The sequence below is a fragment of the Asterias rubens genome, chromosome 3, assembly GCF_902459465.1.
Source record: "Asterias rubens chromosome 3, eAstRub1.3, whole genome shotgun sequence".
In the NCBI taxonomy this organism is placed as follows: Eukaryota; Metazoa; Echinodermata; class Asteroidea; order Forcipulatida; family Asteriidae; genus Asterias; species Asterias rubens.
This window is the reverse complement of record NC_047064.1, coordinates 11,485,249-11,500,886: the sequence shown is the minus strand read 5'-3', so window position 1 is coordinate 11,500,886 and position 15,638 is coordinate 11,485,249. Positions and strand designations below refer to the sequence as shown.

Sequence of the window (15,638 nt, the reverse complement as noted above, 5' to 3'; positions counted from 1 at the left end):
CTTTCCAGAGTTTTTACGTCAAATTCACGTCAAATGCACATCGCACTCGCGTTCGCAGGAGTTACGAACCAGGATTAAGCCAATGCCATGCTAGCTTTTTAAGATGGACTTTGTGGTATTCGTGCAAGCTGCCTTTTTTTAACCGTGGAAACTTTGTTTAAAATATTCAAAATGCTTGCGCAATCTTCAAAAAAAGGCCATCTTCAAAGATAGAACACAACTCCATGTAAAAGCCTTACTGAGAAAGTGCTCTCTAGCATTCACTGTCTCTTGCAAAAAGACTTGAAGTCCATTCTTAAGGAAATGTTTAGAAATTGAATCTGCACAGTAGTTGTGAGACAATAAAAACTACAAAGCCTTGATTTTTGAAAGAAATCTTTAAAATGAAAATAGAAAAAAAAAGGGAAGCAATTTTGTAATTATCATTGTTATAAGAAAATATCAATCCCTTTATATCATGGTCAGTGTTCCTACACACCATCACATTGACCCTAGTATTAGTACATGTACATGTACCAGCAATTAACAGGTCCTGGCAAGCCCAAGTGTCGTACTAATTGCATCTTATACGACAATGCTTCTTATACATTGTTTGTTGGACCCAATATATTTTTTCGGTAATTTGGGGTACTGTGTTTTGTCTGCCCAGTATCTTATCCACAGGAAATTAAGATTCAAACATGTACTGTGAGGTACTCTGTCTTTTTCAAATAGAAAAGTAAATGATCCCATTCTAAAATCTGTGAATGAATCTTTTAATTAAATACGGATAAATATTAAAATAAAATATTAAAATAAAACATTGGCATGTTCCCAACATTAAATCACGCCCATCAGCCATTGACATGAAACACGGTAACAAATCTCCATGAAACAATTGAAAACAATTCCTTCACTGCATTAAACACGACACATATACTTGCCACAAGTTCCTTTCCATTGCTTGTACACATTCGATCAAAACAAATAATTAAATAACACATTTACTGAAATGTCATAACTCTAAAATTACTCTACCTTCACAGCAAATTAAATTACAATAATTAGGTAGCATGAAATTGCTGGTTGCTTTGAAGGAATAATGTACATGTGTCTCCAGCTACATGTGAAATCTGTCTCACCACACAAACATCTAGGCTCTATGAACAAAATTAGCGGAGTTGTTTTTATTGTACCAACCAAATGGTCATCTCCAAAACAAACCTCTCAACTTGACCACAGTCTAACACAATCAGATTTGTGAATACCAAGCCTGATTTCTCTTAGCACACAGTGGAATAATGTTATGGGTTGAGTATAATTGAGTAATAATTAAATTAAAATTGCTGATATATGATGGCAGGGCGATGACAGTGGCATTGCTTTCTCACAATCAAATTCTCAAATTTCACAGCACACAAATTAAATTATCATTATTTGCTGCAAGGTCTTTTACAAGTTTGTGGGTATGAAGAAATTAAGGCTCTTAGAGGAAAGGCAAAGCAAAAATAACAATTAGATTATTGCAACTTTTAAGTATATGGCCACACAAACATTCTTGCAGTTAGTCATGTTATTCAACAACTTCAGACAGCAAACTTTACTTGGGTTGCATTTACGAAAACATGCGCGTGCAAATGCGTACTATACACATGTCAAACATGTTTGTTTACAAATGATCTGTACTTTGGGGACGATACACACAGCTTACATGAATCGATTTTCAAGCCCTTACAAAATTTGAAAGAGGCAAATATGTTAGGTTTTTTTCCTCTTAATGTGAATTGAACTGAGGTCCACTGGAGTAGCCGTCTTTTTTTCATCATCATCTGAACCCTGTTTCCAATGTCTTAAATTCTGTAATCAGTGTGTTGCTGAACGATGTAGTTAAAATGCCAGATACAATGTACCAGAAAAACCTTGAAGGGTGGTTGCAAAAAAAGGGCGACCTCAAAAAGGTTATCCCAAAAAAGAGTTCTTTTTTCCCCCACAAAATCACAAAACGTTTTTTATATCTTCATGCTTTTTAGGTAGCTAATAATATAGCAGTCTGGCTTACATAGGGTAAACACAGACACCTGAGACATGTAGGTAACAGTCTGAGATGTTCTCTGCATCTGCACTTTACAAGCATACCAGTTACTAATTGTACTTGGCTGATAGTTTGGCTGTTAACCATAATTTTGTTGTGTTTAGCAACTTTTTGTGATTCAGCAACTCTATCAAATTGGGCCCTGGTCTACTCAATCATGTGTCCGGGTCATGCAGTTATGGTAATGAACAGGATATGGGTGTATTTTGTAATGCATGATTCTTAACTATTGAAGAACAATTGTATTCTAAAGGTCAACTTCCATATCCATGCAGCTGATTTTATGCAACTGATTAGACAACTGGAAATTCATAATTGTTAAGGATAACATATTTTTTTCAAAGCAGAATCTCCCCTTACTCAATCCTTACTCATTTGAACATGGCAAATGCGTTCTACAAAAAAGGGCATCACAGTTTCCTCAGCCTAGTCTAGATTGGTATTATGGAACATGTTTCAGACTTTTAAGGCAGTGGACACTATTGGTAATAACTAAAAATAATTATATTAGCATAAAACCTTACTCAGTAACAAGTAATGGGGAGAGGTTGACAGTATTAAACATTGTAAGAAGCGGCTCCCTCTGAAATAATGAAGTAGTTTTCACCTAAGAATTAGACCTCAGTATTAGATTTTGAGGTCTTGAAATCAAGCATCTGAAAGCATACAACTTTGTGAAACCAGGGTGTTTTTTCTTTTGTTATTATCTCGCAACTTAGACAACAAATTGATCATAAATTTTCACAATTTTTTTTTAATGCATATATATGTTGAGATATTTTTACACCAAGTGAGAAGACTGGTCTTTGACAATTACCAATAATGTCCAGTGTCTTTAAAATGTAGTCCCCAATATCACCAATCAATTTACTGGAGTAGAGAATCTTTGTCAAACAAACCCAGATTCATAGACTTGCCCAGTCCTTCCAAAGTAGTTCATGTGGCGCCCTCTACTGATGATTAGTACAACAGTTAGCATTACCAATCAACACCAATCAAGACTAATCAGACCTGCATACACTGTGCAGGTTTTATTTAACTAAGTGCATTATGACCAATGTGTGAAAGTCTATAACCATAGAGAAAGGACCACTCTATGGTCTAACTTTGCTTTCCTAAATATGGATATTCAACAGCCAATCACAGCATACTGACTGTTGGACCTTTGGAACCTCTTTGTACATGACTGTTTATCCATGGTTGTGTGATGTACATGGCTACCTTCTATAAATACACTGTAACACCAAAAAGCGTTAGTTGAAAAGCAGAACACCCGATAAATCTACTCCGCAGTAGTAGAATAAAGAAAGACATTTCTCTAGAAACAAACTCTACATGGCAAGTAGATACACACATGGTGTTACCGCAAACCAAATATATATTGATACCTCACCATGCAATGCCTTAAATCCCAAATATGATTGATATATTTTAAAATAGATGTCTTTTACATCTGATGCCATACATCCCAGTGGACATGTAAGCTGAACAGATCTATAATTGTTGGGGATAAAACTAGGACTTGTCATAATTTATCCATAAAGCTAGTCCCTGAAGAGGCAACACAATATTAATTTTGATGAAGCATTAATAAATAATGATTTTATGGCTGGTTAGTTTCATGCATGCACATTAACAGTGGTTAGAATCGGAATTGGTTAGAACTTTTATATGCTAGATTCATGGCAAATTTCAACAATGTAGATTTATCAATTTAAGTTTGCACACACCGTAATTTTTCGGAACATTACCAAAAATCCTTTTTTTTTGGGGGGGGGGGGTGTCAGTCTATAAGCCGCTCGGCCTATAAACAGCCATGCCCAGTTTCTCTACTCCTATTGGTGGAGAGCGCGTCACGTGGGTGTGCATAAACCTTTTGTTAATGACCGGTAAAAAGTGTTAATTCATGAGCGTGACACGCGACCTTGCGACTGTTCTTATAAGCCAGTTTCTTCATTCCTATTGGTCGAGAGCAACGGCTGAAACCGTCAGCCACATCACGCGATACGTGCACAGCATTCCCTTATAAAGAGTTGTTTACGCGAGGGCAGCGGAGGGCTCTACCATTTCATAGCTGGAGGGGGTGTTGTGTTGAAAGAAATCATATAACAATTAAAAATTTTGCATTTATTTTACTTTTTGACCAAAAAGTGATGATGTTTTTGACCGAAAAATTCACATGTATGAATGGGAATCAAAGTGTGTTGAATCGGTTTTCAACTAGTGGTTTAAACCCGCTGAGGCCTTGTTCTTTATAATTTACCTCGACGAAGAACCAGGCCTCGTTGGGATTAAAACACTAGTTGAAAACCTCTTCACCACACATTGATTCCCTTATTGTATGCCCATCAAATGCACAGAGTTTCATGGCCATACAATAAAATTTCTTGAATCTTTGACCTTTAAGTAGCGAAGGCTTTCTCAAACTTTTTTCGATATTTGTTCCGAACCCATCGATTTTGTCAACAGCTTATAACTCGGCCATTTCCTTGAGTGTGCTATTCCCCCTTAAGATTGTAACAGTAGGTACACAGGTCAAACTCACCATGATTAATACAAATAGGAGCTGTAGGCACCTACAACTAGCAGGGGGTGTTTCCCCACACAGAGTCTAAATGCCTCAAGCAGGAAAGACTACCAGTACATGGAGAAGTTCCTGGGTCTTTCCAAGAGAGTAGCAATCAGGGTGTAATTACCTACAACTGGGATCTTGGCTGGACCATGGTTGGACCTAGGGTCTTACTCTATGTCAATTACCACTTGTCTTCAAATCATGTCTGGACTGTTAACCACATGGTCAATGACACATCACATTGACTTTTTTCACAACAATGTATGTCAGTACATTTGCACCATTGCATGTACACTGTAAATCTATGGTGATAATGACAAAATGACAGGAGTTCTTTCTGAGTAACAGGAGTTCTGAGTAACAGAAGTCCTGAGTCACATGAGATCTGAGTATAAAAAGCCCTGGGTAACAGGAGACCTGAATGACAGGAGTCCTGGGTAACAAAGAAGGTGCTGACCAAATGGCGGGCAAAATAAATAAATGAAAAGTGACAATAAAAAGTAATCACCTTCTCTGTCTGATATGTATTATTTGTAATGGTTCAAAGTGCCCCTTGAAAGGTTTACTCACTAACTTGAGAGTAAACAAGAAGATGAATTGTACAACATTTCTGGAACATTTTAGACACTCCTCGTTTACTTCGCTACACCATACCAACACACGTAAAATACACACAGATGCACCACAACACACACAACTCATGCATGATGTTGCACTATGCTCAAACAGGGTGCTTAAGCAAAACATAGAGGCTTTAAGGACCCTTTTTGTTTGCTTAAAGCTATAAGCAAAAAACCTTGCTTAACCAAGACTATCAAATGAAAAATTTGCTAGGGGGTCTGTTAAGCACAAAATCGACTGACACACAGCTCAATGAAATTGGGCCCAGGACTCAAGATTAAGAGAAGACTCAAGTCCTGAGTAACATAAGTTTTGAGTTACACGACTCATGAGTATCAGGGCTCATGAACAACAGCAGTCTTGATAATGAAAAATCAAGTATTGGTTTGCATGTCAAACACTGGCTTTGAAGTGCATCAAAACTTTCAAACAAAATTGTTGACACATATTATAGTATATGAATCTAACTAGTTATATTGCTGCTCAGCCAAGGGTTCATGAACTAGAGCATTTTATGATCATCTGCCGTCATTGCATGCGGATAAGACACTTGGCAGACAAGGCGCAGCACCCAAAATTACAGAGAAAAAAATAAACTACAAGGGACATGTCAGGTAACAAAGGCATTTTGGAATTTTGAAACTTTTACAAAGTTAACACCGTAAACAATTTGCAGCTTTCGCGAATTTCAAGAGAGTCCATCTTTTCAAAGATTGCACCCAACACTGTTATTATTATTCTTGTTTGCAGCAGCAGCATGGCTGTGACTAAGTTCTTGGGTCGTTTGTCAAAGCTTGTTTAAACTGCACATCATAAATGGTGCGCGTTTTATCTCAACACAAATGCTAACAAGTAGAATTACCCTGGACAAAATAAAGGTATTATTTTACAGTATGCCATGGTCTATAAAGTCAAAATGGTCTTACCCTTAAAAGAATAATATCCCTGGCCTGGTTAATTTCATAGTTTCACTTACTATGAACATTGTGTTTGGAGAATGCTCCGAATATTTATTCTAAATACATACCCATAATAGAAGACATTGCTGAAGACGAGTTGACATAGTTACTTGGCATTCCATCCATTATTCTATCATTCATTTCTCCATAGGTTGTACTGTGTGAATGCTCATATCCCTATTAAGAAAATAATACAACACAATGCATATTACCTACTATGTCAATTGATGATAGAATACACTGTATTTAAAAGAAAACAGAGCAAATCTTATCCCAACTAGACTCAAACAAATGACATACAGGGCAAGGGGCCTAAGGCATTGATTGATCAGCTTGATTAAATTACCTACAACAAATACATAGTTTATAAGTTGATTGAGTCAATTGAGTGCATTTAACAATTTAAAATGGCTTGTCTCATTTTTTGCTCCCACTCCTGGCAGAAAAAAAATCATAACATTGTGCTAGCAACACGAGATACAAGCAATCATAAGTTTTAGTGTCCTTCACGGCCTTTTTGAGGCTGTCTTATGTTGTTGGATGGTCGCAGGAAAGTATGATGTGGTAGAACTTCGTCAGTCGATTGCGCAAAACAAAATTCCATTAATAATTTTCTATGGCTAATTTATTTGGCAGGGTGGGCTTAAATTGAGAGTATTTATAATTTTTTAGCTACAGTATTCATATTAACATTGATTTTGTTTTTCAGACAGTCAAAAAGTAAATACACACTCAGCACCCAGAAAAACATTAACAAAACTATAAAAACAATAAAAACACAGAGGAAGAGGGAATAATTGAAGGAACACTTTGCAGTTCATACATGTAGGCATATATCACATGTACAATTGTATGTTTTAGTAGTCAGACTTGGTCCAAGAAAGTTCTTTGTTCATTTCCGACTGTTACCTGAAACCTGGAGAAGTCAGTCTCCATGGGCTTACTGTGTATCAGCAGGGACTCTACCAATACCAGGGTCACAATCCTGAGTTTACTCAGAAACTTCACCTCTTTGCCCCAGTGCCTAATCATATTTCAACTTGCTTGGCCTAACCTGACCTCTTCTTTGCAATATACATGTATGCATACACTGTACATATGAACATGTACATGTAATGTGTTATTTATCATTGCCTACATGTCTACAAACATAAATACTAAATACATTTTTCTCAATGCAAATGTTTTGGTAATTTGTAATTGCCAGTGTTTTGAGATACATACTGACTACTCTTGTTAAAGGGTTTATGTAACTTTTGTAAGACAAAAAAACACAATGTCCACAGATTTACACTAAACTTACACAGTTTGAAGATAATGATAGTAGAAAGCTTCCCTGACAATATTACGTGCGGAGGTGCTGTAGTTTTGGGGAAATTAGTAAAACAATGTCATGAAAATAATTTTTGTCTCATGAGACGAAAATTATTTTAATCAATTACAAACGTATTTTCATGAATTTTGTTTACTCATTTGTCCAAAACTACAGCACATCAGTAAGTAATATTTGAAGGGAAGCTTTCCACTATCATTATCTTCAAACCCTGTAAGTTTAATGTAAATCTATGGACATTTTGAAAAAGTACCCAAATCCCTTAAGACAAGGTCCACCAGACTGGCCCATTTTCTCAAACCATCTGAACCTCGTCTTAAATGAACTCTTGAACTCATCCTACCAACCTACACTGAACATTCCAAGCGTGTTGTAAACTGCTACACACAACAACAAACTTCCTCACCTTTAAAGGCCTACACTAACTGTGTCTTTGAAAATTGTGCACATTATTGTTAATAGTGATGCGTTCAACTTAAAAGTAACTTGTCGCTGGCGGGCTAGTAAACTGTGTTTTAAGAAGGGCCAAACAAAATTGGCAAATGTTGTGTACTTTTTTGCTTGAAATTTTACATGCATGCATGATACTATGAAATGTTTTCAAATACATACATACATACGTATGTTAAAAAAAAAATAACAACAACAACTTGGCGTTTGGGTCACTGAGTGAGTCCAATGACACAAGGAAGAGAGAAGATGAATTGTAGAAAAACATTTTAAGTATGACGATTTTGATCAATTGGACAATGTTAAAGGAACACGTTGCCTTGGATCGGACGAGTTGGTTTATAAAAAGAGTTGAAACCGTTTGTTATGAAATGTATATGGTTAGAAAGATGTTTTAAAAGTAGAATATAATGATCCAAACAAGTATCACTCACGGTTTTCCTTTTACGTTGCGAACTAACACGGTCTGCCATTTATGGGATGCATATTTGTGTGGATCATTGTATTCTACATACTACTTTTACAACATCTTTCTACCCATATGCATTTTAAAACAAACGGTTACAGAACGCTTTTCAAAGACCAACTCGACCGATCCAAGGCAACGTGTTCCTTTAAGGTTGGCAAATTAACCTAATCATACAAGTGAGTGTGAGGGGCGACCATCATGCAGACTACCACATAATGCGGGTACAAGGATTTCCTCCACATAGTGTCAATGGTTCTTGTGATTAATTAGAGCCCCTTCTCTTAATTCATTTCAGGGTCAGGATTTGCTTGCCATATCCTCCACCAGTTACTAATAAGGGAATCAAGGGTTTGTTTACAATTTGTCTCAAATATAGTCATAACTCACTACCCTCCAACCTTAAGAGATAAATTCAGCTTTCTTGGTTAAAATGCAAACTCATCAACAACGTAGCCAAGTGGACAACCCAAATTGCAAAATTTTTACTAGCAGAAATTCGAATTTTACATTTTGCACCAAACCAAGTTTCCAAATTTCTTCTAGCAGAAATTAGGATTGAACGTTTGTTTTGGACCAAACAAATATTCGACTAGTCCAGGAAGCGAGAAATACTGAATTTGAATAGGCCTAAAAGTAAATCATGAATTCTTTATTCCGTATATTCCAAAATGGTCATTGTACAAGCTGGCGCTAAAGACCTCCCTCCCCGTTACCGTTTTGGAGGTTCCTTGCCAGAGTAGACGCATCATTGGTAGCTGGAAAACTAATCTGGCAATCACCACTATTTAGCTTTGTCAAATTTAGCTTTGATCTTTGTTGACTCAGCGACGTTTAGTAGACCCTTGATTGTCACGTCCTGACATGTAGAGAAATCACATCTCAGTTTAGTTGTCGTTCAGTGGTTTTGTGATCTTGGTTTTCTGTGAGTCTGATAATAAGTTTGTGTTTGATGAAGCCAAATAGAGGAAAAGTTGCTTTCCAATAGTATTCTGTTTGTGGTATTTTGTTCTACAATAAAACATTTTTGAAAATTATATTTAACAAAATATTAAAAGATTGACTTTTTTGCGCGACTGGTGGAGACAAGATAGGCCTAACCGTGATCTTGAAATTAAGGTCCAGCCAAACATCGTGCCTTATCATTTCCTGTGTTACCATTGTTGTGTGATCCCCTTATGGCGAAATACAAATTGGGCAAGACATTTTGCAGAAACAATAAGAAAAGGTGTAGGCTAAGGTCGAGGACCTAAGAAAAATCAAAAACTCTACTAGCAGAAATTTGGAAATATGGTTTGGTCCAAAAAGTAAAATCCCAAATTCTCCTAGTAGAAATTTGCAAATTTGATTTGTCTACTTTTCGATCGCTAGTCTCTGGCAAAAAATAAACTCCAAGTTTCTGCTAGCAGAAAATGAAGATTTTGAAAAAAAATGGTTTTACATGAAAGTAAATTCTCATTTTCTTCTTTAAAAAAAAAATGGAAAATTATGTTGTCCACTTTTGGTCCTCCATAGTTTGGTCAATACATATTATAATATCTTGCTGCTCACACACTCACAGTACATAAACCTGTTGTGACATTGTTGAAGGGTGACAACATTTATTGATGACTTATGTTTGTGATGAGAATGATAAACACATAATCTAGAGGAAATGTCCTTTAGGCCAGTGCAATCCAAATAACTGGGACCAATCATCTTTTAACATAAGATGTGTTACAGGAAATGTTTTTAGTGAAACACAATGCTCTTTAATAAAATGTATACAAGCTATTGCTAAAAATGTAGCGCCCTCTACATGTTGCTTATCCTTGTGCAAGCTGAACGTGCATGCTGTGTGTGGTGAACCTCTCGCCTGATATACAACCATACCAAGGCAGGGCAGGAAACTGCAAACAATAAACATTCTCTTTTGAATGGATCACTGTGTATTCTCAACACCTTTCAGATCACAGGCTTTTTCTTTTTTGTTTACAGCACAAGCAGTCATGAGTTTGTTTAAAATGCAGTATTGAAATTGCCAACAGAGCATGTCGGATACATAGAAAACTACTGTTGGTACACGAATGTGACAACTCCTGGTTGGAATTGAACAAATACCGTGATTACTCAGTTACAATGAATAAGTAGGGCCTAGATTTGATGAGATAAAAGTTGATTTGTATCAATAAAGTTGTTGCTAATTTCTGGTGGACAGAAACGAGAGAAAGCCAGACTAACGATAACTCACCCTTGTATCAAAGCTTGGACTTGGTTGACTACTCCACGAGTTACTGCCTCCATCCATACCTGCAAAAAGGACATCAAAATAGGATCTAATTACTTCAAACTCAAGTCATGACATACTCTACTGTTGATGAGTCACTTTCTTCTCAAAAATCTATCAACTATGCCATGTTTCTAACTAGGACAGTAGAATAACTGCAGCAACTGGATGAGATCGAAAAAAGTGCTGTGCTTAGATTTTGTATCTCACTACATATCATGTACACACGCTGCATACGATTCCATGATAATACCACACCGCCAGCAGTGCAAATGAGACAGGGAACCATACTCAGGCGTGTATGCTTCTTGTTTGACAGGGGCAAGAGCACCAAGGCATGTTCTCCTTGGTAAAGGGCACTCTATAGATGAGGAAATTGTAAATTTCTACCGTGTTTCAAGGGCACCAATGCATTTACTAGGGGGCGGCAATCGCCTTCGTTGCTTCCGTGAAGTATCAGGCCTGCATACTACCACTTTTATGCGCACTATAGTTGTGGCGTGTACATGAACTGATGTTGTTTGCATAAAACGTGTTGCAGCGTGGTCCTGTTAGGTTTACAGCATGGAGCTGTTCCCATTGAACTTTTTAGCGGCCCTGATAAGTTACCGAGGATGCCAGGGAGGTCAGTCTACCATTCACCCCCATTGGATTTAATTTTGTCAGTCGATCTACAGAAAAGTCGTAGTACTTAAATAAAGTCAAATGGGAACACTAGCTAAATGAACTACATTATGCTTGCATCAACAGTGACAAAATAATGACAGATGACTTTGGAGGCAGGCAGGGGGTGGGGGGAGGGAACTGGACTGACCATTCACTCATTGCATTAAAAACATTGATTTACACATGTACATGTACCAAAATACTTTGATAAATGATCTGTGCATTTCTTTTACCAACCCAATTTAAATGTCAAGTGCATTATGAAATATCACTTGTTTGTGGATATAATAGCCAGGCACTGCCACCTTTAAGTCTAACAGACCTTCTTATATCAATAAACATACAAGATGCCTGCTGGATGTCACCATTGTACAAGTACATGTACAATGTACATCAACTTTCCTCTGGCATACACATGAAGACAGGATCTATTATACATAGGCCCTAAATCACACCCCTATGGCCTGGTGCCCTGGTCCACTCTTATGAACCAGTATGAAGTTAACAGTCCATGTTTAATCACTAGTGGTAATCATGTTCAGTATCTACATTCAATTAATTCTTCAAATGATAACTGAAAAATCCTTTTTTTTGTGCTGCTTGCATTGTAGTGCTTAGCATTGCCTCGAAAAATGCATGTTTTACCTACTTCTTTTTGTTAGGTATATAGGGCAAGACAACCTCGAAAAGGTGGCAAGTTTGTGAATTCTTAAAGATTGCATTGAGATTATTATTAAATTTTTGTAGTAAATCATTTTCGATTTAAATTTTAGCCAAACTTACTGATGTTACATTGAGCGTACTTCAAATGACGTTCAAGTCGCCCGGAATTTAATGGATTATTTCCAAGGCCTGAAACTCAATTTTGAGCCATGGCTTACCATAAATGGTCTGAAGACTATGGTTTTATATCATTCTGACTGCTAAGAGTTGAGCGTATAGTAAGTAAACCTCATTGAGTTGCATCAACAACGGATTCAAAGCTGGTCTCTCATCACAACTTTGTTATGTTTACATTAAGCTGTGTGCCTCGATTACTAACCATGACTCAATTTAAATGAGCCTTGAATACTTTGACTCAGAAAACAGTACATGTTTGAAGACAAGCAGCGTATACTGTTCGAAACGTCCAGACCAAACCGGCTCTTTTCAGAGCCAACACTCCTTCAAAAGAGATTTTACCCATGGTTGTACCTGCAAATCTACTATTCATATTTATATTTATAGTTACTCTTATTCTCGACACCATGCAAAGCTTCAAACACCATTTACAAAAATGGCAATTGGATACCTGGCATTGTGTATCTTTTTAGCGAATGTTAATTTCTTAGTGGTACTGACGTGCACAGTGACCGTTTTGGGAGACTTTTACGATGATAAATGGTAGCCTAGTCAGAAGATGAAACTCAGGCAGTTTATGAAATTCTGACTTTATTTCTTTGATAGAAATATTTGTTTTTTATATCCGTGGGCATCAATCTTTTTAAGTAAAAGAAGAAAATTCTTCATGTTGGGGGTGAAAACCAATTGTAAGTTAGTTGGACTTAGTGATCCTTCTTGCACTATCACTCTAGGCACAACATTATCATGTCACACTACCTACACCATCAGGCTTGGAAGGTATTTGATATGTTATAAAACTTCAGCTACTCATATGTTTGCAACAAAGACGCTGATAATATGTAAAACGGCTTAATAACTAGTGTAAAACTTACTGAAAAATACCTGATGCTGAGATACACATATATCTACTACCTTAAACATTTTTAAAAACTCCTTTAAAGACAGTGGACACTATCAGTAATTGTCAAAGATCAGTCTTTTCACTTGGTGTATCTCAACAAATGCATAAAATAACAAACCTGTGAAAATTTGAGCTCAATCGATCGTCAACGTTGCAAGAGAATAATGAAAGAAAAAAACACAGAAGTTGCTTTCAGTGGATGTGGTGGGGTCTCAAATTTCAAAATCAAATTCGTGGAAAATTACTTCTTTCTCGAAAACTACGTTAGTAGCCATTTCTCACAATGTTTTATACTATCATTAATCAACAGCTCCCCATTACCAAGTAAGGTTTTTAATAACAATTATTTTGAGTAATCACCAATAGTGACAACAAGTGACAATTTAAGTACTTCAGAAGACTTTTACAAAATAAATGATTATTATAAGTTATGTTTGCGTTGACAATGCAAATTGTGTAACCTACATGTTGTATGCACTCTGTCCCATTTAGTGTACATGTACCTTCAACTAGGCATGGCATGTTAATAACATTTGTAGTAGTGCATTGTAAATCAGAAATTTGCCAGACATGGTACTAATGTATTTCTTTAAGAGTTGCTTACTAACTAACTACAACAGTCATCATGATTATTCACACATTAAATTTTGAACGTAAGCATTATTTCATACAACTACACAATAAACCATCAAATGTGGTACAAACATGTATGCATACACATGTACCATGGGTAACGCAAGTAAAAAAACAAAACCATGGCAATAGTGATTGATGTACATACATCGTACATCATATCGTACATGTACACATAGCGTTGTTCACACAATGATAACCACATCACTACAGAGTCAGAATCAGACTGATAATTTTATACATACCTCGGACATTACAACCCATACTATGACTGCCAATAGTATTTAAGGGTCCTCTGTCTATGTAAAGATCCACACGAGACTTGTTCATGTTGAGACACAATTCACTGTTTATTTCACAGACACAAAGACCATAACCTTACTAAACTTGCACACTGTGTAATTCAGCTAGCTAGCGATCCACCAGGGCCATCTTTAATGTATGCATATGAAAGCAACAGTAGGCCAGGCCATGCCATTCAACCTTATGAATATGCAGTGTGTAGTAGGCGTGGTTAGTGATGTTGAATGGAGCAACTGACTGGTTCAATGAATAGACTGATTGATGGACATGTCGGCCCATTATGGCTTCTGCATGCCTCCAATAGGCAAGGGTAAACTGTGTACAGTGTATGTACACTGTAGATGTACATGTACATGCACATGGGCATGTACTACACTTTTAACCACATGGGGATGTGTATTTTCCCATAATGCCCGCATGTATGCATTAGGGGCATTGTTCATACAGATGTACATAATATACATCATGTACACCCACAGGTACACGCACACACAAGTACACATGTGTACATGTACATTATATTTTATTACATGTGCACACCTTCATTTCATGACATACACATGAAAAACACATCTTGCTTCAGAGTGTCCATGGAGTAGAAAAAGTTTTGTGTATATAGGCCTAATGTACACAAATTGTACAAAATCAATCACAATGTGTGCCTCTACCCTGCTTGACACACACGACCTTGTATTATTACTTCATGATACAAGCCAACACAACCAAGGAGACAGTAAGAAAGTATCATTTATTGTGTAACATCTCAAGTTATATAGTGCATTCTCAAAAAGTAGAATCACGGGAGAAGATGTGTTTAAAGAAATACCTCCTAGTTTGCACAATACTGCACAGTAAAACATTAATTGTGATACTACTGAAAAAGTTCTCCAAGGGGTAAAAAGATCAATACCTGATGTCTTGAAACATTTGGTGAATGTGCACAATAAATGTGTATGTGTACACTGTACTTACAAGCCTGTCTGCAAGACTTTGCAATGGCAACAATCTACAGCCTCACAGATGTAATTCGAAACTGCTTGGATTAATATGGCAAAGCAAGAGTGTAGCATAGCACTGCTAGCTGCCATGTTATTAAATCTCATTCTAGAGAAGTGTCAGTGGTAGAGCATTGTAACAAGATCTAGCTGGTTGAAGACAGCTATAGGGCATACTCAGTGCATAGTCATGGCATCATAGTAAATGCTCACTGCAATCAATATTTGAAAATGTCACAGCCAAACACAGTCATAATGGCTATTAATCAAGAGTTTTTCACCTGACATGATAATGTAGATAAAACATTGTATTAATTTAAATTTTAATAGAAACAACAAGATACATGTGCACGAGAGTTGGACATGTAGACATGAACAATATCTCAACACTTTAGCATCATTTCACCAAATAATTAGATTTTAGCTCTTGTTTTTAAGAAGTCTCATTTTCAGGGTATTCTTAACAAAGGTTTGTTGAATACAAGAAAATGCCTCTGTTGAAAAAGTCCTGTGTCATCAGTATCAGTATTATTTTTCAACAAAACCCTCAAATTGGTGT

At 36.6% G+C, this 15,638-nt stretch overlaps 1 protein-coding gene across 3 annotated transcripts in view; it reads right to left on the bottom strand.

Moving 5' to 3' along the window:
- Nucleotides 1-14,201, bottom strand: part of LOC117287943 (transcription factor 12-like) — a 98,996-nt gene extending 84,795 nt beyond the window's left edge. For all 3 annotated transcript variants that reach the window (XM_033768589.1, XM_033768591.1, XM_033768590.1), the window contains exons 1-3: nt 14,027-14,201; nt 10,703-10,761; nt 6,292-6,400 (exon numbers count right to left, since the gene is read on the bottom strand). In XM_033768589.1, coding sequence (XP_033624480.1) covers nt 6,292-6,400; nt 10,703-10,761; nt 14,027-14,111 — 253 coding nt within the window. In that variant the 5' untranslated portion in view covers nt 14,112-14,201. The remainder of the gene's footprint in view (nt 1-6,291; nt 6,401-10,702; nt 10,762-14,026) is intronic.
- Between the last annotated feature and the right edge of the window lie 1,437 nt (nt 14,202-15,638).